At 41.3% G+C, this 23624-nt stretch overlaps 2 protein-coding genes across 2 annotated transcripts in view; one reads left to right on the top strand and one right to left on the bottom strand.

Moving 5' to 3' along the window:
• Positions 1-3532: 3532 nt before the first annotated feature.
• On the bottom strand, positions 3533-8735 carry LOC311106581 (sterile alpha motif domain-containing protein 12-like). The gene is made up of 4 exons (XM_084148963.1): positions 8699-8735; positions 6872-6909; positions 5295-5434; positions 3533-4727 (listed from the first exon to the last, which is right to left on the bottom strand). Exons 2-4 carry the CDS (start codon positions 6895-6897, stop codon positions 4528-4530), a joined length of 366 nt encoding a protein of 121 aa, XP_084005089.1. The 5' UTR covers positions 6898-6909; positions 8699-8735; the 3' UTR covers positions 3533-4527.
• A 727-nt stretch (positions 8736-9462) lies between these two features.
• LOC311106561 (scavenger receptor class A member 5-like) overlaps positions 9463-23624 on the top strand; it is a 54678-nt gene continuing 40516 nt past the window's right edge. Inside the window, exons 1-3 of the mRNA XM_084148941.1 lie at positions 9463-9587; positions 12129-12247; positions 15016-15147. Coding sequence (XP_084005067.1) covers positions 12136-12247; positions 15016-15147 — 244 coding nt within the window. The 5' untranslated portion in view covers positions 9463-9587; positions 12129-12135. The remainder of the gene's footprint in view (positions 9588-12128; positions 12248-15015; positions 15148-23624) is intronic.

Raw genomic sequence — 23624 nt, 5'->3', positions numbered from 1 at the left:
TTCTCACTCATCATTATTCACGATTCATTCAGGATTATCCGTAATCATGGTAGCATCTACATTCATGTAGAAGTCTAACATATTATATTCTTATTTACAATTAAAGTGACTCCAAAACGACACAATACATTATTTGCCATTCATTTCTATTGGGCACAAAATAATCCGAAACACAACCAAAACAAATAGCGATAGCATCCAACAAGTATGTAGAGTCACAAGCTTGATGTAATCATTGTGTGCTAGGATATGGGACCAAATCCTAAACGTTTGACTACTTTAATACACATATAAGTGAATGTGTCCCAATACTTTTGGTCCCCTAAAATGGGGGGACTATGTACAAAAAGTGCAGTAATTTCTAAACGGTTCACCCGATATGGATGAAAATACCCTAAAATTAAAGCTGAACTCTGCACTTTAACCTCATTGTATCATTTCAAATCCAAAGTGCTGGAGTACGGACCCAAAACAACACAAAAATTGTCACTGTCCCAATACTTTTGGAGCTCACTGTATCTTGATGCATGTTAATTTCACGTAGTACTTTTTGTTCAACCCCTCATTTGTTGCATGCCAAACAATACACAGCCCAGTTTCATATTTTTTAGTTTCATCTCTTTGGGTCGACGGCATGATTTGCTAACCTTTGGAATATTCGGGCAGCCCTCCTTCTGTCAGCTATGATTTAGTGTCTCTCCCCGGGGTATATTTACATTTAATGTGAGTCAGCGCTTTCCTGATGCACCACTGCCCTGAATGGAAGAAATCAAATGCCATGCATCTCTGAGGGATATTAATCAGCCCGTCTAATTTGGTGTACCCCCCGCTGGGACCCTAGAGCCACAGGCTCAGCACTTGCTAATGTCCATGAAAGGTGAGGAAATGGAAACACTCCTTTTATGGGGCACATCAGATTCAGCACGTCAGGGCTGGGCAACACTTTTCAGGGGCTGGATTACTGAACGAAGAAAAACAAATCTGAAATTCCCCTAGAGGTGTTACTTTCACTGAACAACATGTTGTTGCTTACATTCGGCTATCCTCTATTTTTTTGTCTGCCCTTGAAAAGAACGAGGAGATTTCAAGTTTGGGGTGTCTGACAAGTTTGTGGGGAAGTGGGAAGATGTATTGTGAGTCGTGTAATAGAGACAAATGGACAGTGTCTAAGGGCACCAGTATGTCTCTCAAGATTTAGGCCACTGGCTGATTCTACATATTGATTTTTAGATAATTATCAGTGGAGACAATTATTTCAAATGGACAAGGATCAGACTTGGTCTTCATTAGCAAATAAGAGGTGTCAAGTCAGGTTCCTCCACTAAATAAGAGCACACACATTTCATTTCTGTCTCTTTTTACTTGAACATCTTGTTTCTTTCCAGAGTTCTAGGATGGATTTCTAATCATAGCGCTTCCTGTTTATGGAAACCCTACACTATAATAAAGCTATAGTGGTTTGGAGTTGGATTGCATTGTATAATACGCTAAGGTATGAGCTTCAGATTTGACAGTCCTGCAGTTTTTCATGTGCATTTACTGTCTAGTGAAACATGGAGAACCTTAGGGGTGCACCAAAATACTTCAATACTGGAGCAAACAAACGTTATCATTATACTATGGGCAGAACATTTAAGTCTGGGGAGGGATTGCTCTGAGCAAGAAGGATTTGAAATAAACAGATTTAGTATTTGCAAACGTAGCACTTTTATTCGCTCCACTTGAAAACATCCTTAATATGCAAAACCAGTATCTCTGTGCACTTTAAGCAAGCACATGTAATAAACAATGGACTGTTACTGTAATATGAATATGATTCGGGACCAAATAAAAGAGGAAACTCATACATTTCTGTCTGGATAGATATACTGGACGGTTTCTATATCTAGATGTGTTCCATTCAAAGATGTGTCAGTATGTGATCGACAGAAAAACACTGCTGACATCTTACAAACAAACATGAGGTTTAGAGCAACAAAAGATAAATAAAGATGACGACACCAATTTAATTTCAGTCAGAGGACACAACATCTTTGCTCCAACATCGAACTTATAAGCAAATACATTAGACATTTTGTCTCTGCCAGAAACCTCCCATTAAATGATCCCCATTACCTTCCCTGTGTAAGACCTAATAGCTTGGAGCAGCATTTGGGATGTTATCTAAATTATGGCCATGTGCCCCTGCATTTAACTCAAGACTAATTTACTTACTCCATTCTAATTCACACAGGATCTCCTGAGAGTAATATAACAGGCCATTAGCTAGCCAAATCAGCGCTGAGTAAGGGATGGCAACATTTACTCCAGATGAGGGATGCACTGTATCCCCTGTTCAATGGGGAATTATATTCTACCTCTGCAATAACTGCCACATAGTGTAGAGTATTGTGAAAAATAAGACCGCAAGAGCAGCACAGAGCGAGAGGCAAGGACTTGATTCACAGAAGTGTCCGTGAAAATACCACTGTGCCAAAACCAATCTGGCCTTTTTTCTTCAGGTCAATGATTCCTGAAAGCAAATGTTTTTGTCTTCTCTAGACCTCCACACTGTAGATGGGGAAAATAAGAATATCAAAGACATCTTCTCCTAGTCATGAAGAGAACCACTCAAAAGAGAAAGAGCTAAAGAAACCTTTGGTTAAAAATACATTTTAAATGCAAGCATACCCCACTGTGAACAAAAACCATGGTGAACTTATTTTATCTATACTATTGAACTTGAACTTATTTTATGTATCCATGCAAAACAACGTAACTTGTTCTGTCTTTTCTTTTCAATTCTGTTGAATAGTACATCAGAGGCATTCTCTTCTCTTTCAATGTCAATCTATTCTTGGCAGGGGATATGTATCTCTAAGCTAACCCTCTTGATGATGGAACCTTGTATGACTCTCTCACAGTATTTACACTGTGAGTTTCTATGAGACAACTGATATAGGCTACAAGTACATTTTTGATGCAATCTAAGAGGACACAGTAGATGTCTGTCCCGTTATGATGCAGTTTTAGTTAATACAGTAGTTACTTCTTCATCGTTGATAAATGCTACAACTGAATTCCTGATACAGTTTAAAGGGATAGTTCGGCATTTTGGCAATGAAACCTTTTTTTTCTACTTACCCAGAGTCAGATGAACTCATGCTAGCTGCTCCAGTAGAGCGTGCATTGTGCTAACGCTACTTAGCAAAGACTCTAGAAACGACCTTCAACTTCCTTCAAACTGCACTCAGACATAAAAATGGTAGAGAGTGGAGTAAGTAGACATTTTTTACATTCAGCATCACTCCATCAAGGGATATATAGTATTCTTTCTAACAAAGATACTGTATATATATTTCAGGATGTGTTGTATCCCTGGAAATAATCAGAATTCATGTAAACATTACAGTTTTGAAAACATAGCTTGTTTTTAAAAAAGTGGTCTCTTGGCACAACATACCCCAGGTATGGGGTAAATTGAGCCACAGGACAGGTTAGGTTAAGCCGCCTACAATGCCTGTATTGAATGAAATATTACCACTACCTTTTTAAAACCATGTCTATCTTTATTTCCCAAACACAATTCAACACAATCACAATCGCTTGTTTGTCTTATAACCATTTTAACCATATTCTACGCCTGGGAAGAAAACACTTCAATTTTCTCAACTTGCCATTGGCACCACCATTTGCTCAATTTATCCCAAAGCAAACATTTGCATTTATTTTTTGGTGGTATTTTACCCCCTTTTCTCCCCAATTGGTAGTTACAGTCTTACAGTACGGACACGGGAGAGGCGAAGGTCGAGAGTCGTGCGTCCTCCGAAACACAACCCAACCGAGCCGCACTGCTTCTTGACACGGTGCCCACTTAACCCGGCCACACCAATGTGCCGGAGGAAACACCGTACACCTAGCGACCGAGTCAACGTGCACTGCACCCGGCCCGCCACGATGGGACAAGATCATCCTACCCTGGACGACACTGGGCCAATTGTGTGCCGCCCCATGGGTCTCCCGGTCGCAGCCAGCTGCGACAGAGCCTGGACTTCTAGTGGCACAGCTAGCACTGCGATGCAGTGCCTTAGACCACTGCGCCACTCGGGAGGCCCCAAACATTTTGACTATATTAGCTCACACAGATACATGGATGCACTTTCATGCTAGGGTTAAGATCATACCTCATATTGAAGCTTATAGAGACCCCAACTGATGTATAGAACAACCTTAAAATGATCTACTTTAGTTTAGATACAAGTATCATGAAACCCCTAACACAATAAATGTATTTTACTTGTTGATAAACCTGTTTTTTGGACCTATCTTGCTTACCACGTTTTCCATGTGGTTTCTTCCTTCACATACTCCATGAAATGATAACCTCTTCCTACATTTTGGTCAAATTATACATTTTGTGTATGGTTTCCTAGAAACAAGGGTGACTCAACATACCCATTTGGCTCAACTTACCCCACTCTCCCTTATCCATGAGTTCATTTGACTCTTGGTAAGAATACAAAATGGCTTAACTGCCTAAATGTCTAACTATCTCTTTAAGAGGAGACTGTAGAATCCCTCAGCAGAGAAGATGTTGTTGAGGTTCTCCAATTCCTCCTGGAACCTGAGGCGAAGAATGTCCAGTAGGATCTCCTGAAGATGCTCCCCCTCCACCCCCATCCTCTCCAACTGGTGCTCACCCATCATCAGCAGAGCTCGGCCTGGGGAGGGGCAGAGCAAGGAGGCTACTAGAGTTGGGGGCAAAATTATGCTTGTCAATTCAGGCTGGGTGCATGGATTTCAAATAGAAAATTGGATAAATTGCATGATGAACTTGATTTCGGTGTCAAATTCAATTCCTAAATTGACTTGAATTCAAATGCATTTGACCCCAACTCAAGAAACCACGGTGGGCAAACCACAGTCCCAGGACCCAAGCCTTAGGACACAAGGTTTTATTAGTCATGCAACAGTCGTTTTTACTGTATGTTTTTGGTCAGCACCTGTGAAGGATTTGCTGATGAAACATTAAAACAGTATTGACACTGTGAATGAGCTCTGTGTTCTGTACCATTAACAGTAATTGGGAAGATCATCGCAGGCAGTTAATGTTCCATGTCATTTTGTGGTGTACTGTCTGCAGGCATCCGATACATACAGTACAGGGATGGAGTAGGCCAGGGATAAAATATCACATATATTCACTCTTTTTTTAGATCATAGCAGTGTATCAATGATGACTGCTGTACATGACCTTAGGTTGTTTTGTACTAAGACAACATTTGGTAAGTAGAGGAGTTACTGAAGATAGTTACTGGATATTTCATGCTTCACGATGGCCAGTTGGAGGACACTCTTTTGGTAGGGGTGCTTCTCCTTGACCCCGTCGAACACATCCACCATGGTCCAGAGAGAGACCCTTTTAGGGAGGCTCATTGTGGAGTTATAGCAAGGGCTGCACAGAATATGTCAGGGGAGGACAAAACGGCATAAGAAACTAGTATATATCTGAGATTAGCATCACACAATGCTTCCTTGGATACATTCCTCAAAAAGTGGCAATATCATGGGAATCCAGAGTAATATAATAATGTCATATAGCGAGTATTACACATTAGAACTAGGCTTTATTATGGGTATTCAGTACAGGTTCAGTACATCACTGGATTCTATACCAGAAGGTAGGCTGGCCCTCTTTGAAGTCACGTACAGTAGGTCGATTCATTGCTGTCTTTCTATTTATAAAGCTCTTACAAAAACGTCCATCTTTAGACGTAAAAATTACCATTCCCCGTGTCAGGGAGGCTAACTCTGGAGACTCCTTCGGTCTCCACAGAGTTAGGTAAATCTGCTTTTAATTTGTTCCATACATGGGGTGCAAACAATCTACAGAGTTCCCTACAACTAGATGTACTGGTGCTTCTCGGGCAGTTCAACATGTTGATTGGGGACGTCTTTGCTGAGGAATGTGACTGTTTCTCTTGAGTGTGTTTTGAAATTGTGTATATTTGTATTATGTTGTATTAGTGACTTGTTTATATGCAGGGCTCCCTTGTAAAAGAGACCTTGGCCTCAATGGAACTCCCTTCTAAAATAAAGGTAATAAAATAAATGAATACTGCATTTCGTAAATGTTATGAGATTGTTGCTTTTGTAAGTCAACTTCATTATAGTACTATTTCCTCAGCCATATCCCCTAGGGTTCGACCAGTAACTTTTATAGAGCTAAAACTGCATCAATGTTTATTTGGCCTTTCATGCTGTGGGGTGTAGTCTTGTTTTTGTGATGTTGGATATATAGGAATGTCATTTCCTGATTTAATGAAGAGACTGATCTATGATGGAATGAGCTCCCATATGAGTAATTACTGGACAGCCAGACCAGACAGTGAGGAACCTCTCTCCTTGTACAGATGTCATTTGATCACCCTGTTGTAGGGTGTAAAACGTGTTGTGTATTTGAGGTTTAAAAAGGCTTCTGAAGTTTGTAATTTCCATTTCACAATCGATTTTTCCTTACGAAAATGTTATCAACCGCAACAAAAGTGTCCATTAATTATAATCCACATAATAATTCATTTTTCCTGTTACTCAAATGTTTATCCTTCATCTATATAGTATGTACCGGCAGGTGTTTTTCCTGCCCACATAGAGAAAGCTCTAAACACTGTGTGTGTATATACATTTTAGAGTAAAGCTCTGCGGGCCTGGAATGTTATAGGAAAAAGGTTCAATAAACATTATATGGTTGGTGGAATAATGATACAGAGAGACAGTAAGAGGAGAAGGAGGGAAGATGAGAGCGGGAGATGATACATTTCTATGTGAGGAGGTGCATACAGGTGCACCTTGCTCAGCTAATTAATCAAACTTGCCAAGTAATTGAACATACCTTAAACAGCTGTTGTATGTACTCATGTTTTGCGGGACCTGGGTAAACAAGAAGTATATATCTTACAGACAGTCTTTTGCCAACAGAGCTCCCAGTGGGTTTTTACTGAACAACATTGGGCCCAAAGTGAGAAATACACCATCTTGTGGTGATATGCAATATCACAGAACATATTCACTTTGTATAAAAAGTACTGTCATTTCTAAACGGTTCAACCGATATGGATGAAAATACCATAAAATTAAAGCGGACAGTCTGCACTTTAACCTCGTAGTCATTGTATCATTTCAAAAAAGTGCTGGAGCTCAATGTAGACATGGTTTTAAAAAGGTAGTGGTAATATTTCATTTAATACAGGCATTTGTAGGCAGCTTAACTTAACCTGTCCCGCGGCTCAACTTACCCCATACATTTTTTACATTTTAGTCATTTAGCAGACGCTCTTATCCAGAGCGACTTACAGTTAGTGAGTGCATACATTATTAATTTTTTTCATACTGACCCCCCGTGGGAATCGAACCCACAACCCTGGCGTTGCAAACGCCATGCTCTACCAACTGAGCTACATCCCTGCCAGCCATTCCCTCCCCTACCCTGGACGCCGCCGCCCCATGGTGTTACGCTATGGTTAAACCCAGCACTCAGAGAAACAAAACACGACTAAGGGAGTGGAAGAAACAAAAATATTTTAATAAAAGTTATATTTCTCTTAGTCCAAAAAACAACTGAAGAAAAGGAACAGAGTGGGCTAGTCGGCTACGGAGGAAGGAGAGGCTGAGGCAGGCAGGCAGGCAGGAAGGCAGGCAGGCAGGTTGGGAGGTATGTCTGAACTGAAGACAAAACAAACAACAGGTTAAGGAGAGTAAAAAGCCAGGCTGAAGACAAAGACAATATAACTTTACTGGTGAGCCAAGTTACCGCTCTTGTAAGAACAACGATCTGGCGCCGGTGGAGAGCCATGCCCATGAATTAGTAGTGCAGGTTGATGAGAGAATAGGATGCAGCTGCGTAGGCAGGAATCACTGGAAACAACCCACAGCTGCACAGGAGAGGCAGATCCTGAGCACGCCCCCCGATCCACTCCAGACACACCCACATAATGGGGACAAACACACATACAGATACAACAGACAAAGAGGGGACAAAACAAGGAGGAAGGGAAACAGAAAAGGGAGAGACAAGCTGCCCACATAACACATGGGTCTCCCGGTCGCGGCCGGCTACGACAGAGCCTGGATTCAAACCAGGATCTCTAGTGGCACAGCTAGCACTGCGATGCACTCGGGAGGCCACTCGGGAGGCAACTTACTCCATACCAGGAGTAAGTTGTGCCAAGAGACCACTTTGTGGTCAAAACTGTAATGTTTACATGAATTCTGAATATTTTCAGGGATACACAACACCCTGAAATATATGTAGATATCTTAGAAAGATTCCTATATTTCCCTTGATGGAGTGATGCTGAATGTAAAAAATGGCTCAACTTACCCCACTCTCCCCTACAGTAATAGTAGCCTATTCACAGGAAATGTACTGAACTGCACTAAAGACAGACCTACAAAGGACTAAAACTGGTGAAACCAAATCGGTAGCCTTTGTTTACTAGTACTACTACTATAAAATCTACTGTAAATCATACCACGTTGCATTTGTAAAGTAAGCCTGGCGCTGGTAAGGCAGACTTGAGTAGGCTAGTCCTTGTCCATGTCCTGCTTTCACTATCACTATTCACTATTTACTAGGCTAGACATTCGAACAGTTAAAGTAAAAGTTGTTGTAGTGTTTAATCAAGTACTGTTAATCGTTTTATCGGCAGTCAGATCTTACCTGCCCAACCCTTCCTGTCTCTGTCACGCACGCGTGCTGCAGTGGCTGCTTGTGCTGGTCCATGCACACCTGGTTGGAGGAAGAACCGCTACTCGAGGTCGCCCTCGTGTGGAAGGAACTCTAACTAAAATGTGAAATTGGACCACAGCCATATTCATCCAAATAAAAATCATATTTCATTCAGAGGCAATAAAGGCTATTTTATGACGAACATGCTTTATATAGGCTATTTATATACTGGGCCTACAGAGTCATGTTTACAAAATATGCCTAAAGACATTAACATTAGTCTATTCTAATATCTTTGCAGACTTGCCTGAATAATAATTACTTTCGATTAAGAATAGTTAATACTTTTTCTCTGAAAATATAGACCTATCTATAATGTATGTATCTTATGAGGAATTAGGATCGGACGGTAGTCTTTGTATGAGATCTGTAGAGATACAGTGCGCCTTCTCTGTAAGCCTAATGTGCCATGCTTAATAAATGCCCAGAGGAGGGCGCATTTGTTCAGAAATGTGTATAAAAGTTTTTATACTGGACCCTGCCCCAGGCGCATAAATAGAGAAACTAGATACTATATAGAATGAGATAGGAACGCATCTAATCAGAGTTGTCCAGGCAGCGGTATTCGTCACATCGTAGTCTCCATGCCTCCACTACAACTTTTAAACTGGGATTAATTCACCCAAGCATCACAGACTGGATGGTGCACGGATCTCCACGCTGCGTTTATCTAGCCTATCTGCTGAGAGCGACTTCAGTGAATTGTCTTATGTTGAGAGGAAACGTTTATTTTGTCATGTCATTGAGAAAACATTCACCCTTTTTAGACTGAATTTTGAGATTTGCATCTGTAATACTTTTTAGTCACAACATTGACAAGGTGAGTGACAAACCTTTCGAAATGTTGCATCAATTTCTGTAGTGTAATTGTGACACCTGTTCTATGTGTTATTTGAAGACATCAACAGAGTGAACCTGAAATGCATTTATCCCTGCAGACCTTTTTACATTCATTTATGTCCATTGAGAAATTATTTTCAGTATTTTTGCATCATGACTTTGAAATTGCAAAAAAAATAAAAGAGACGATTATGTTCTATGAAATTCAATTGGAGCCTCCTCATGACATCTGAATTACATTATTGTATGGCCACGTAATTTTACACCTGTGGTCTGGTATCCAAAAACGAATGGGTCTGTGTTCCTCGTTGACTTCATGCCAAGAAAATGCACATCAAAACCACTGAACGTTTTTTGTTTTATAGTTCTGCACTCATGGGTGAAGTGTCCGCGCGTTTAATTAACTGGGAAATGGGTTAATTCTACACGGACGGATGGACAGGGGATGTCTCTATAAAAGTTTCCGCTCATGTGAGACCTCTGAGACCACACGCACTGCTGACCTCGTGCACTCCGCAGAGAGAGGCCAATCAGCTGTGAGGTGCACCCGGGGCCATTGGACATTTTAATTGTTTTCTCTCCTTTAGATTCCATCACTATCCATTTGTGCAGGTTTTCAGACCTCCCTGGCTGGCAGAGAGAAGGCAAATATTACTATGGCATAGTCATAGCCCACAGTGTTGCTTTTTTTTGTCACAATGATGGATGGAGAGCTCTGTCTTCTCCCTTTGCCCAAAATGACTTTATTTTTCATGATACAGAATGACCTCATGGAGATTGGACATGCTCACGGGTTTGTTCCTGTTTTTGAGGAGACATCACAAGGCTTACTCATTGCCAGGTAGAGCAATATCATGGAGGAGTTGTTCTATAGCTTCCAATTGCAAAGGAAATATACCATGGTGGGACTAAATGGCATATTATATTATATTATTATAACCTATCACTGCCCTGCCTCTGGGGAAAAACACACAGAGATGTGAAAGTAGGCAGGATGGCTGCCTGGGCATTGGAAGGGATGTACATTCTCTGAGTCCTGCATGGGGTAACAATGAGCAGTGACGGTGTTAGCATACAGGTTTCCTAGCAGCCTGGTTCGGTAATGGCTGTCTGCCCCCTACCCAAAAATGTCAACTGACACTCCCTCTGCGTAATGAAAAAGGCCAGATTGAGCTCTTTTTAATGACTCTGTTCAACAGTCCCACATCCATCTCTGTATTCACTATCTGTTCTCTATTACAGAGTTATTAATGACCTACTCCCCACTAAAGTCCAAACGACACTGTTTTCTCAGCCATAGCATACTTTAAATGTACATGCAGGTTTCTCCCAAATCTAGTGGATTATTAGAATATTTTATGAGGTTCTGGTGTGGCCCAGGAATGTGGGGGAGCTTCTCTCTCTCTCAGCTGTTCAGATGGGAATGTTTGCTTGCTCTCTCTCTCTCTCTCTCTCTCTCTCTCTCTCTCTCTCTCTCTCTCTCTCTCTCTCTCTCTCTCTCTCTCTCTCTCTCTCATAGAGATTTATGGCACTAGATGGCAGCACAGGAGGCTTTGAACCCTCTACATTCTTGTCATTGATTAATATAATTCAACCCATGCCACTTGCAATATGTTTTAGAGTCTCTGCTGTTTGCTTTAGAGACAAAAGTTACGACTTTGGTTTTGTATCCCATGCTGAGAAGATAACAAGGTAATAGATTGGTAAGGATACTTGTGGAGCTTTTCCCTCTTGAATAATGTGTAGTAGTCTGAGAGACAGAGGTACAGTGCTCGACCAACGGCCCTACATCCACACTTCAACTTCAACTTAACAAATGCCTTGACACTGACAGCCAGCTACATTAGCGGTCTGGTGATGATTTAAAACTTGAGATTTTAAATTGACACTCAGCCATAGCTCATAAGAGACAGATCATACAGACTCAATGTTAGAAACAAGAGTGGGGAGAAATAGAGCTTAATAGAACGTAATAAGTCAGCTTTGGCCTGCCAGAAGTTTTACTGGAACATTTCATCTATTCATGCAATCTGGAGTGCATTCGTTGTGCATTCGTCGTTTTCTCCCCTTAACCAAAGAGTGACGTCATCCAAGTAGTTCATAATCAGAACAACAAGGCAAAGGGGGGGGGGGGCATGGCAGTGGCACACAAAATCTAAAATAGGCAAGCAGAATAGAACGGTGGTCTGGTCTCTTTAGTGCTCCTGAGCTGCTATGGACTGCCAGACCATTACAGCCTGATTGTAATAGCTGTAGTTACACTGGAAGGTAGTGTGGTTAGTCTGGTGTCTGCTATTGTATGCCAAAGACAAGCATTTCTGAAGGGGATACATCATCTTGTCCAGAGGGGTTAGAATCAGCTTGTCAAGATGATGAAGCTCACGTGCTTTAAATTACATTTCGGCTGTCATTCTCTGTGCCATGAATGACTATGAAAGTACATGCATACACAGAGCTTTTTATTGTTGTCTTGCATATTGCTTTGGTTGCATGGAAATCATCTGTTTTGTCATCCCGACAGTTCCTGAATGGAGAATAAGGCCATGTACCTGAGTACATATGAAGAGAGGGAGAACGGATCCTTCTATGAGGAGGGCTACGATGGCAGGAACCTATCAAAGCTCAACCTGTGTGAAGACGGTAAATAAGCAGTTTCCCTTATGTACTGTATAAATCCTTGCCCCTTGAACTTTCACACATGGGCCCACAGCCCTATAATCACAGCATATTAGAATCCTCTTTGAATTCTGCCATTGATGTAAGAATTCATTTAGTGCCTCCATATGTGATGTGCTCATATTTCAGCTCATGAAGGGATGCAAGCAGAGTCCCTTTGACCCGACTTAGTCATGCCCTTTTTAGAGGATATGCTTGTAACTGCAAAATAAATATAGGAAATCTGACTCCTGTCCCCCAACCCTCCTGGGGACTGCAGAGTTCTCTCACCCAGCGAGCGGTGAAAAAGCACTGTGCTGATAGTATATTGTGTGTGTTAATGTGTGAGGGTCTTGGGCTTGGACAGGTGTTGCGGGAAAAAATCTACTTTACAGTGTTCGCAAGTTATGACCTCCGGCATGCCACACTGGTGGGAAAGGCTTAACAAACCTTAACAGTGAAATGGTCCAAATTCAGTTGGCCTCTTCTTGCACAAGTCAACTAATTTGTCCCTAAACCTGCCAAGCATACACACTGTAAACACTCAAGGATATTGTTGCCATCACACCCCCTATTAAAAAAGTCAGGCTGAACATGCAGCCACATACTGCCATATTAACTTGTGGTCTTTGGTGTTGTGTCCAACGTATTACAGTTTATATGTCTTAATGTTGCAGGATTTGTTTTTTAAGTAGAAGCTGTTCTGCTCCACTTCCTCTATACATATTCAGTCTCTCTCTGCCTGATGTCAGCTTGTGTTTAGACTTTATTGACCCCTATGAATGTCTAAGATAAGTAAATATTGTAATGTACAGTATATGTGGTAAATACTTGGGGTGTATGGTAGGATATATGATCCACATGATGCCATAAAGTGTAAACACCAGTGTTTTTCTGTGGAACATTTTTATTTAGGTGTTTCTCTTTCTGTTGTGCTATTGCTCTGTCTGCATGCTACGTGTTGCTTGTCCTATGTTGCTCTGCATGTTGCTCACTGCTCATTGTTTGACTGCATTGTAATTGTTTTTAATAACCTGCCCAGGGACTGCGGTTGAAAATTAGACGGCTGGCTAAAACCGGCACTTTTACTGAAACGTTGATTCATGTGCACTGTCCCTATAAAAATGTCAAATGAGTCACCCTTTACATAACCAGCATACATACCTTCCAAAATGTAAATGTGTTTTAAGTCTTGCTCTTTTATGTCTTTACACTAACATTCAAAAAGGCACATTTCAACAAACAAATGCTTAGTATTTGTATCATTGAGGATCACGTCTGCACGACTACATTTCAATACATTCCATATATTTGACTCATTTAAACAGCTGTGTTTTATTTAGCCTTAAGAAAAGGTACTTTATATGCAAGGTTATTGTTCACACAGAATCCCAGCAGCCACAGCATGTGTGCAGCACAGATCCAGTGCCTGTCTCCACTGACATGACATCACCAGTCTTACTACAATTGAAACCATGCTGCAGAGCAGGCACAAGACTGTTTATGGATATAGGCTGAGGGCCTTGTCTTCTAGAGCAGGCTCCTCTGTGACTTCAGAGCTATATGCTCCACAGAGAGAAAGGGGGAAAAAAAGAGCAAAGGACCATAGAAGAACCATGTTTCAGCCTGTTTCTAAAAACAAGTAATTTTTAGTTTTGTGGCAGGGATGAGTTACCAGGGGAACATCAAATCAAAGTGTGTAATACTTTCCCCTTGGTCTCTCTCGGGGCTTATGTCTCCTCGAAATAAGACAATGTGCTTCATGACCTAATAGCATAATACACTTTGGAATTGATATCAAATTCCTATTAGACTGAAATCTTCTTAGCCTGACTAATGATGTCTTCTGTCACCATTTTTGGGGTCTATTTGACCAGCACTGAATGTTCCCTCTGCAGCAACAACAGTAATCCTTGCTTGCTCACACGCACACATGACGCACACACTTCCAACTGGAATGCCACAATGACAGTTTTATCAAAATGAATTCCACTGAATCCGTTTGACCTGGACAGTGCATTAAGTGTTTAATGACTGGTTGTATATATTTAAGCAATAAGGCACGAGGGGGTGTGGTATATGGCCAATATACCACGGCTAAGGGCTGTTCTTATGCACGACGCAACGAGGAGTGCCTGGATACGGCCCTTAGCCGTGGTATATTGGCCATATACCACAAACCCCTGAGATGTCTTATCGCTATTATAAACTGGTTACCAGTGTAATTAGAGCAGTAAAAATAAATGTTTTGTCATACCCGTGGTTTTGTCATACCCGTCTGTCAGCTAATCAGCGTTCAGCGCTCAAACCATCCAGTTTATAATATTCTGTATCTGTGTAGCCCTGTGATGTATGGTGGTGCAGCAGTGGCCAATAGATCTCGAGGCCAAATGCCAGACTTGCAGACTCATGCTCACTACAATATCAGCCCAGTGGAGAATCAAGGCCTCCAACTCATTACGTCAGTACTAATAGAGCAATAATACAATAATTTGGGGGGATTTTTAACACTCATAAAGTTGTCCTATGGTATGAGAGATGCTCATATTGTAACTGACAGCAACAATGGAACAAGTCATTCAGTCTACAGTCAGGCATGCATTTTAATGTAGGACCTTTTTAATCACCTCATGACATTTTATCCTAATTTCATCCAACTTATTTTATCCTCCTGGCCCCTCACTTCAGACCTCCTCTAAGAGCCCTTATATCCGTCTTTGTCGTCCATTTCTAAAGAGATGTTTTCTTTTCAGCCTGCTCTGCCAAGAGGAGAAGAAAGTCAGACAATTGCTGCAGCCACCTGAACTCCCTGTCTGCCATCAAGTATGCTATCGTGTCTCTATACATCCTGGTACTCCTGAGCATCTTTGGCCTCTGTTTAGCAGGTAAGTCAAATCACTTGAGTTACAAAGCATGTTGTTGCTAAACTGGCTCTTAGTTAGTTTATCTAAACAAACCACATTGACCCTATCTGGGTAGTTGAGTAAAAAATAAGATCAAATACTATATTGGACACTGTCGATGTTATTCTAGTTCCCAAGAGGTGAATGGTGTATGTTATAATGCTATCCTTTACATTTTTCCTTGTAGGATCAAATGTGATTGAACTCATTGATGTATACTGAAGCAGGTATTCTGGGTGACTTTAATTGAAAAACAAAATGAGTTGACGTGTTCAGTTCTCAAGTTCTTCAACTGAAATTCCAAATTTTTTGTCCATCTGACTTCTCTTGAGAACTCTGGTCTTCAGCTGTTTGCAACAAATGACATCAGTGATCCCACAAGATTAAGAATGAATGGGAAAATGTATGGCTACTGCCACATTAAAACAGTTAGTCTGTCTTAGGTAATACATAAGGATTGTGCTTTGCAATTGTACTCCATATTAAATTTAAGTGACTCATTCAGTAGATAGATTAAGAGACACACTGGGTAATTTGAGAAAAGCCATTTCTATGGACATTTGGAAATAGTAGCTTGAGACCAATGAAAGCAGTAGGAAAAGCTGCTCTTGGTAAAATCAAACTGAGACTTGCGCTTTGATTGTTGACAGGCTGTCTTCCCAACCAATGGTATTAGCAGTTAATATCAGGATATACAGTAACAATAATGATAATAATATACAGTAGTAGCAACCGGTGGCTTTCTTAGAGCAATACATTTTTCTTAAGTAACCAACCGTGACATACGACTACGGTTATGGTTCTCGGTACCTGGGACATACTGTAATCCTCATCTTTAAAAGTGATATTGCTGAAAGAGGTCTATCCTTCCCTATGGTATTTCTCGGTCATGTACCTACTTGAGTGCATTACGTCTGTGACGGTGTGGAGAAAGAGAGGCATGCGGATGGATTTGGCATGCAGGGACTGACAGGAACATGTTTCCCATACTCCACGGCCCCCGGAGGGACTCTCAGGGCTCCACCGGGGCCATCTTGGCTCTCACAGGCTCCACGTGTGTGTGTTTTGTGTGTTGTGTGTGAGACGATGGACTCCCATCAGCACGTTCCTCTCTTCAGGAGGTTGAGGGCTCGCCCATGGTTCTGCCTGGCGTCTGAGGCCCTTTCTTCCCTCTCCTGAAAGCTGTGTCGTCAGGTAATGCAGCGCTCCACAGTCTTTAGCCAAGCCTCGGAAGCAGTGTCATTAATCAGTCCTGGGTCATTCCACCTCAAAAAATTACATAAAGAGGATTTCGACACCCACCATCTCAGATTGTGCTGAAATTGTTTCTGTAGTTAGAAACATTATTTTGTTGAAATATAATTTGATCTCTGAGAAATTAATTGAATTGATTGCAGCCAAATTGGTCATCCTGACAAGCCCAGAGCCTCTCCTCTCCTCCAGGTCTGAATCTGTGTGTGTCTGTGGAGGGATGTCTATAACGTGACTTGTCAGGGTTAGAACCAGTGCCCTGGTGACCTGTGGTGCTGATATATCAGACGTGGGCAACACCTTGGTGCTTTAGGTAGACATGAGCAGCAGGACTAACAGAAAGGGGCTTGAACAGGGGAGTGATGTGAAGTCACTGTTTTGACAGGTCTTTCAAAACTAATGACCACTCTGGTGGGATGAATGCAAAACTGTGGAAAGTTTGAAGTTGGATTAATGGAAAAGGTTTTTGTTGTCGTTTACACTGATTTTGAATTATACCGTTGTTGCCTAGATTGATTAACACTAGCTGTCTCAGGAAGAGTGGGATATGCAAAAAAAAACATTTCCAATTCCCACATGCGTATAAATTACACGCTTGTACATGTGTGAAAGAGGACAAATATAAGCACCCACCATTTTAGTTTTTTGATTGATTTTGAAAGATCCAAAGCATCTGAGAAGAATCAGACTCTTGGTAGCCGTGGCTGACAAATTAATAATGTTTCACTGGTAGATACTAGCTCTATAGCCCAGTGAAACCCTGCAGTGTTTCCCTAGAAATCACACCTTTGCATTATTAGTAAAGAGGGAAAGTTGGGTTGGTGAACAGCGGGAATCTGGATGGATAAACTCTGTGTAATCTCTATGTCATTTGACACAGGTCTTTCCAACTCCTTCCATCAGGACCATAATAACTGCAGTTCTATAGGTTGATACAGGCAAAGGCATTGCCAAAAGCATTATTGGGATCGACATGCAATACCAGTGACATCATTTGAAAAGGAGGCTGAAAATTGTATGAGACTAACACTGTCATGTAGGTATTTAGTCATTTATGGTTTAGCGTAAAGCTAATTAAAAAAGTAATCAAACAGAGCTTTCAGATAGTCCCTATAAAATAAAATGTGGATCATTAGAGGCTGAATGAGACTAACATAACATGAGGACCGCTGTGGAGGGGGAAATTTCATAGGGACCCTGCCAAGTTTCCAGTGTGAACACGAACCAACACCCAGTCCACTTTTTAATCCACATTTGCTTTTCATTCATATATGCTTTGCGTTGATATGTGAATATTTATGAGGTCTCCCTATATGACCTGGGCAGGGCTCTGCTTCAAACTCCTAGCCAGCACAAATATCCAGACCTGACATCTGAACCTTTAATCCATGTTTTTAGATAGATACTGTAAGAGAGAGGGGTCATATCACTCCATATTTAATGTCATTCAGATGTACTCGTTGACCCATGCTGAGAGATCACAGTTCTGTAAGGTCAGAGAAGGCACGGCATGAATACAGATCTGAACCCTGTAGTCGCTACCAACTCTGTTGCTATACCTCTGTCCACTGCACACTGACTCTGAATGGCTGTTGCAGCTGTTAAACAGTTGAACAGTTTATATACAATCAAAGTAATCTGCTACTTAGTAGGATTAGTATAACTACACATTACTCTGACAATCACAATAACTATCACCCTCCTCCTCAGGAATTGAGATGGAATGGAAGTGCAGAGGACAGTAAGGAGGGACAAATGGAGAGAATAGAGATACTGCATAACAGTCTAAAATCTCAGTAGAGTTCAGCTTAGCAGAGCAGTAAAACCGAAGCACTCCATGTTCTATGGCTACTCGACCTTAGCACATGATGTTGAGAGTATATGAGAAGTGAGTGACCCAGGTAGTATTTAGTATCCAGTTTAAAGAGAACTCCCAGTGGGGACTTCCCTGATTGAGTCTGGCTCTCTCAGCTGCCTGATATGGTTTACCAGTGTTCTTGAGAGTGTTCCAGTGAGTTTAACAACCTCACTTTTGATCCTCCATGTTTATGAGGAAAAGTACTTGTTTGACCAATGTTTCTAGATGGGAAGAGACCGGTGCAGTCAAGAGGAAAAAGGCTACAAAAAATTTAATTAAATGTCAACCCAAAAACTGTATGTGGGATAAATTTGAAGGAGGATGTCACTGAGAGAATTCATGCTTTTCAACTGTCAACAACTGAGAGTGAAGAGAGGCAGGTTCCTATTCCAGGTACATAACTAATGTGTCATGTTAGAGTTTTTCAATTTCAATAGCTAAACAAATTGCAGCTGCTTTAAACATGTTTTTTTTTAGCTAGGCTACATTAGTCTGTATAAATGGACCATATGAATCATAATCAAGTGGTGCCTAGTTAAGCTTCAGGCTTTGGGAGCTATTACCCCTTTACAGTGGGTTCATGTTTCAAAGCATGAAAACACCAGGATTTGCTGGTAATAACCGCTCCCCAAACCTTTTCCTGCGTAGTCCTGTTCCAAATGCCTACAGGTCACCTGGACAGTCTCTACATATTAAATAAACCAGATAGACCTGTTCAGATCATTTATTGTTTTGAAGGCCGACTAGTTGCCTATTCCTTAATACAGTCATAACCCACTGGGCACAGACGTCAGTTCAACATGTAGTTTTGATTTACATTTGGTTGAGTTTCCAACTAACATGAAGTCAACGTGAAATCAACAAAAAATGTCACCATGTCATTGGATTTAGGTTAAAAGACGAAATGCCCTTAAGTTCAGTACTTTTTGCAAATCCAATCAGTTTTCCACGTTGATTCAAAGTCATCACATTGATTGAAGTGCTTAAAGTCCTCTTGATGTTTTGTTCACCTCATTTCTATCTGACAAGACATGTTATGTTCGCGAATTTGGCCAAACTACGTTGGTATTTTACCTCCCGTTTTGTGCTCGGTGTGTCAATGTGTATATATAGTTCTTACACTCATAATTAAATTAAATAATCACTTTTTTACTTACCTCATTTAGCCACCGAATCCCTAGTTTGAGAGCAACACATTTTTTGAAGCTGTAGGCCGACATTTTCCATAGGCCTGTCTGGCATACGTTAGAAATCTAAGAGATTTAAAAGAGCATCATTGGGCGTGTTTTAATGTTGTGCAAGCCCAGTTCCATTAACTAAACCTCATCCATCTGTGTAAATAGTTCAACAGAGAGACACTGCTGAGAGAGAGCATTCAACAGGAAAACCTTTCTGCTCTGTCATGAGTCATGACAGCCTCACAGCCACTTCTCCCCAGATGGTTATTAGTTGGAACGATGGTGACTTGATTTAGTTCTACAGGCTCAGCACCAGGTTAACATGCTCTGAGGCTACTTTATAAGGAATGTCCTGATGCAGTCAGATCAGAGCTGATATTGGTTTTTATGCCTAAGCAGTTTCAAGAGATCAAGATCAAGCATAGGAGGAGTCAGGATCTGAGTAGACGGAATCATCTGGTCTGTTCACTGATACCATTGTCTAGCTACAGTGAGGGAAAAAAGTATTTGATCCCCTGCTGTACGTTTGCCCCCTGACAAAGAAATGATCAGTCTATAATTTTAATGGTAGGTTTATTTGAACAGTGAGAGACAGAATAACAACAAAAAAATTCAGAAAAACGCATGTCAAAAATGTTATAAATTGATTTGCATTTTAATGAGGGAAATAAGTATTTGACCCCCTCTCAATCAGAAAGATTTCTGGCTCCCAGGTGTATTTTATACAGGTAACGAGCTGAGATTAGGAGCACACTCTTAAAGGGAGTGCTCCTAATCTCAGTTTGTTACCTGTATAAAAGACACCTGTCCACAGAAGCAATCAATCAATCAGATTCCAAACTCTCCACCATGGCCAAGACCAAAGAGCTCTCCAAGGATGTCAGGGACAAGATTGTAGACCTACACAAGGCTGGAATGGGCTACAAGACCATCGGCAAGCAGCTTGGTGAGAAGGTGACAACAGTTGGTGCGATTATTCGCAAATGGAAGAAACACAAAAGAACTGTCAATCTCCCTCGGCCTGGGCCTCCATGCAAGATCTCACCTCGTGGAGTTGCAATGATCATGAGAACGGTGAGGAAACAGCCCATAACTACACGGGAGGATCTTGTCAATGATCTCAAGGCAGCTGGGACCATAGTCACCAAGAAAACAATTGGTAACACACTACGCCGTGAAGGACTGAAATCCTGCAGCGCCAGCAAGGTCCCCCTGCTCAAGAAAGCACATATACAGGCCCGTCTGACGTTTACCAATGAACATCTGAATGATTCAGAAGAGAACTGGGTGAAAGTGTTGTGGGCAGATGAGACCAAAATGGAGCTCTTTGGCATCAACTCAACTCGCCGTGTTTGGAGGAGGAGGAATGCTGCCTATGACCCCAAGAACACCATCCCCACCGTCAAACATGGAGGTGGAAACATTATGCATTGGGGGTGTTTTTCTGCTAAGGGGACAGGACAACTTCACCGCATCAAAGGGACGATGGACGGCTCCATGTACCATCAAATCTTGGGTGAGAACCTCCTTCCCTCAGCCAGGGCATTGAAAATGGGTCGTGGATGGGTATTCCAGCATGACAATGACCCAAAACACACGGCCAAGGCAACAAAGGAGTGGCTCAAGAAGAAGCACATTAAGGTCCTGGAGTGGCCTAGCCAGTCTCCAGACCTTAATCCCATAGAAAATCTGTGGAGGGAGCTGAAGGTTCGAGTTGCCAAACGTCAGCCTCGAAACCTTAATGACTTGGAGAAGATCTGCAAAGAGGAGTGGGACAAAATTCCTCCTGAGATGTGTGCAAACCTGGTGGCCAACTACAAGAAACGTCTGACCTCTGTGATTGCCAACAAGGGTTTTGCCACCAAGTACTAAGTCATGTTTTGCAGAGCGGTCAAATACTTATTTCCCTCATTAAAATGCAAATCAATTCATAACATTTTTTACATGCGTTTTTCTGGATTTTTTTGTTGTTATTTTGTCTCTCACTGTTCAAATAAACCTACCATTAAAATTATAGACTGATCATTTCTTTGTCAGTGGGCAAACGTACAAAATCAGCAGGGGATCAAATACTTTTTTCCCTCACTGTATCTGCTTTTCCCAATCAGAGTTTTGTTATATTTAGCGATCCCTATTCTTGGATTGAGGGGTTATTGTACCATGTTTTAAAACGAGAAAGTGAACAAAAACCGGGTACCCTTTGTAATGGAACTCGTTAATTGAAACTGCAGGAAACAAACGAAAGCGGCAACATCTCTCATAAAAACTGATCAGAAATGATATCACAGAATAATTATATTGCCATTGGAGAAGTAGAACTTCTAAATCGGCTAACATAACGTCAAGGACATTTCTGTGGTCCTCTGTAGCTCAGCTGGTAGAGCACAGCGCTTGTAACGCCAAGGTAGTGGGTTCCATCCCCGGGACCACCCATACACAAAAATGTATGCACGCATGACTGTAAGTCGCTTTGGATAAAAGCGTCTGCTAAATGGCATATTATTGGACCTTCAACTCCGCTAGGCTGTCTGGATGGACACTTTCATCCTTCTGTTGAGAGGAAATGCCCTTTTATAGATACAGGTATCTACAGTATTTTACTGTAGACGTACTGTAGACTTAGGCTATTGCTAATCATTGGCGTCCACAAACAATGTTTATAAATGGTCTCCAACACCTGTGTATTAATAAATGTTATGTGGCATGATTCTCTATGACAGGAACCATTTCCTGTATACCTCTGTTTACCCTATACATTAGAGTAATGTTTTCCATTTGAATGTACTGTATGTAACCAGTCGAATTTGTGCCCGTGTTTACGTATTGCTTTTTTCCTAAGTGGATCGTTGGAAAAGTTGAGGGCTGCTGACTTTCCTGACAAGTTGCTGGTTAGCATAAATGACCATAATACTGTAGGTTTCTTCTATGAAAAATCAGACCTCAGATTTTGTTTTCCAATTAGCTTTTTTTTTTTTTTATGGCATTTCTTAGATTTTTTGCTTTTTGGGGTGGACCTCGACTCTGCATGGACCGCCAATCGAGCCACTCCTTATAGCTCACAGAGAACATCAATAGTACTGCCACACCCAACTCTATGGTGCAAAATCTTTCTATAGTTTAATTTTTCATTTGTTTTTTTATGTGATTAAGTGCCATCATAATCATTATCAGTCATATGATTGTAAAGACCCGTCCGCTATTGAACTTCTCCTGCCTCGCCCAAGTCATATACTTCTAACGATTTGGACCAATCAAACCATCTTCTTTGTCTTCGGTATGATGTTTGCAGGATATGATCTGGTATGGGCACTGGGCGCTGGGGCTTTCTTGGCCCAGTTTATGTAAAGCACAGTCCCAAACCTCTCTGCTTGCTCTCAACCACACTGCTGGCCAACATAACCACAAACTGGCGTTTTCATTAACTGTGACCAACTAGAAAGGCACTACTCAGCCAAATTATTAGAAGTATAGGACTTGGGCGAGGCAGGAGACGTTAAAATCCAGTCCGAGTTTCTGGGAAAATAATGAGAAGCTGAGCTTAGCATAACCACAGACAAGTATTTTACCATGTCTGAAGTTATTTAGGACCATATTTACATATTTCATATAACATGATACAAGATAAAAAGCATGAATCTAGAACACATGTGTTATGCACAGTTTATCCATAGAATAACTTTCTCCTCATAGCTTAAAGAGAACATCAATAGTACTGCCACACCCAACTCTGAGAAACTATTGGGTTTATGTGCACATTTGCAAGTTATTTATTATTTTTATTTGTTTACCCTTGATATGAGTGAGAAGTTAACTTTTATATGGGCTTCATAAGCATTCCGAAGATGACAAAGATTTTCCGCAAACACGTGTAGCTTGGCAACAGAGTTAAAGCCCTGGCTGGAACCCCATCTAGTTTCCAAGTGCCCCTTTTTGCCCCGGTTGCCGTCCATTCTTCTATGGAAAAGCCCCTCTAATGAAGTTCTGAGCTGACGTTCAGGCTCCTTTGTGCCGAACTCATTACAGACAAGGATGAATCCTTGGGTTCCTGTTGGATAAGTCCTGCTCCCTATAGTCTCACTAGGAAGTCATGAATGCTAAAAACATGCCCATTCAGACAGAGAGAGAGCGCTAAACAGCGTGTCAATTAACATTGTAGCCCTAATTGGTCTGGC

The sequence above is a fragment of the Coregonus lavaretus genome (genome assembly GCF_964263955.1).
Source record: "Coregonus lavaretus genome assembly, chromosome: 31".
NCBI lineage: Eukaryota > Metazoa > Chordata > Actinopteri > Salmoniformes > Salmonidae > Coregonus > Coregonus lavaretus.
Note: the sequence above shows the minus strand (reverse complement) of the source record. Positions and strands in the feature narration are given on the sequence as shown.

Bases quoted from the DNA above. Each gene is read 5' to 3' on its own strand.
- LOC311106581 (XM_084148963.1), bottom strand. From the start codon at position 6,897: ATGAGTACATACAACAGCTGTTTAAG. The intron at 5,435-6,871 runs GTATGTTCAATT...TATTCTGTGCAG, and splicing joins ACATACAACAGCTGTTTAAG to CCCTTGCTATAACTCCACAA. The intron at 4,728-5,294 runs GTAACTATCTTC...CCCCAACTCTAG, and splicing joins CGTGAAGCATGAAATATCCA to TAGCCTCCTTGCTCTGCCCC.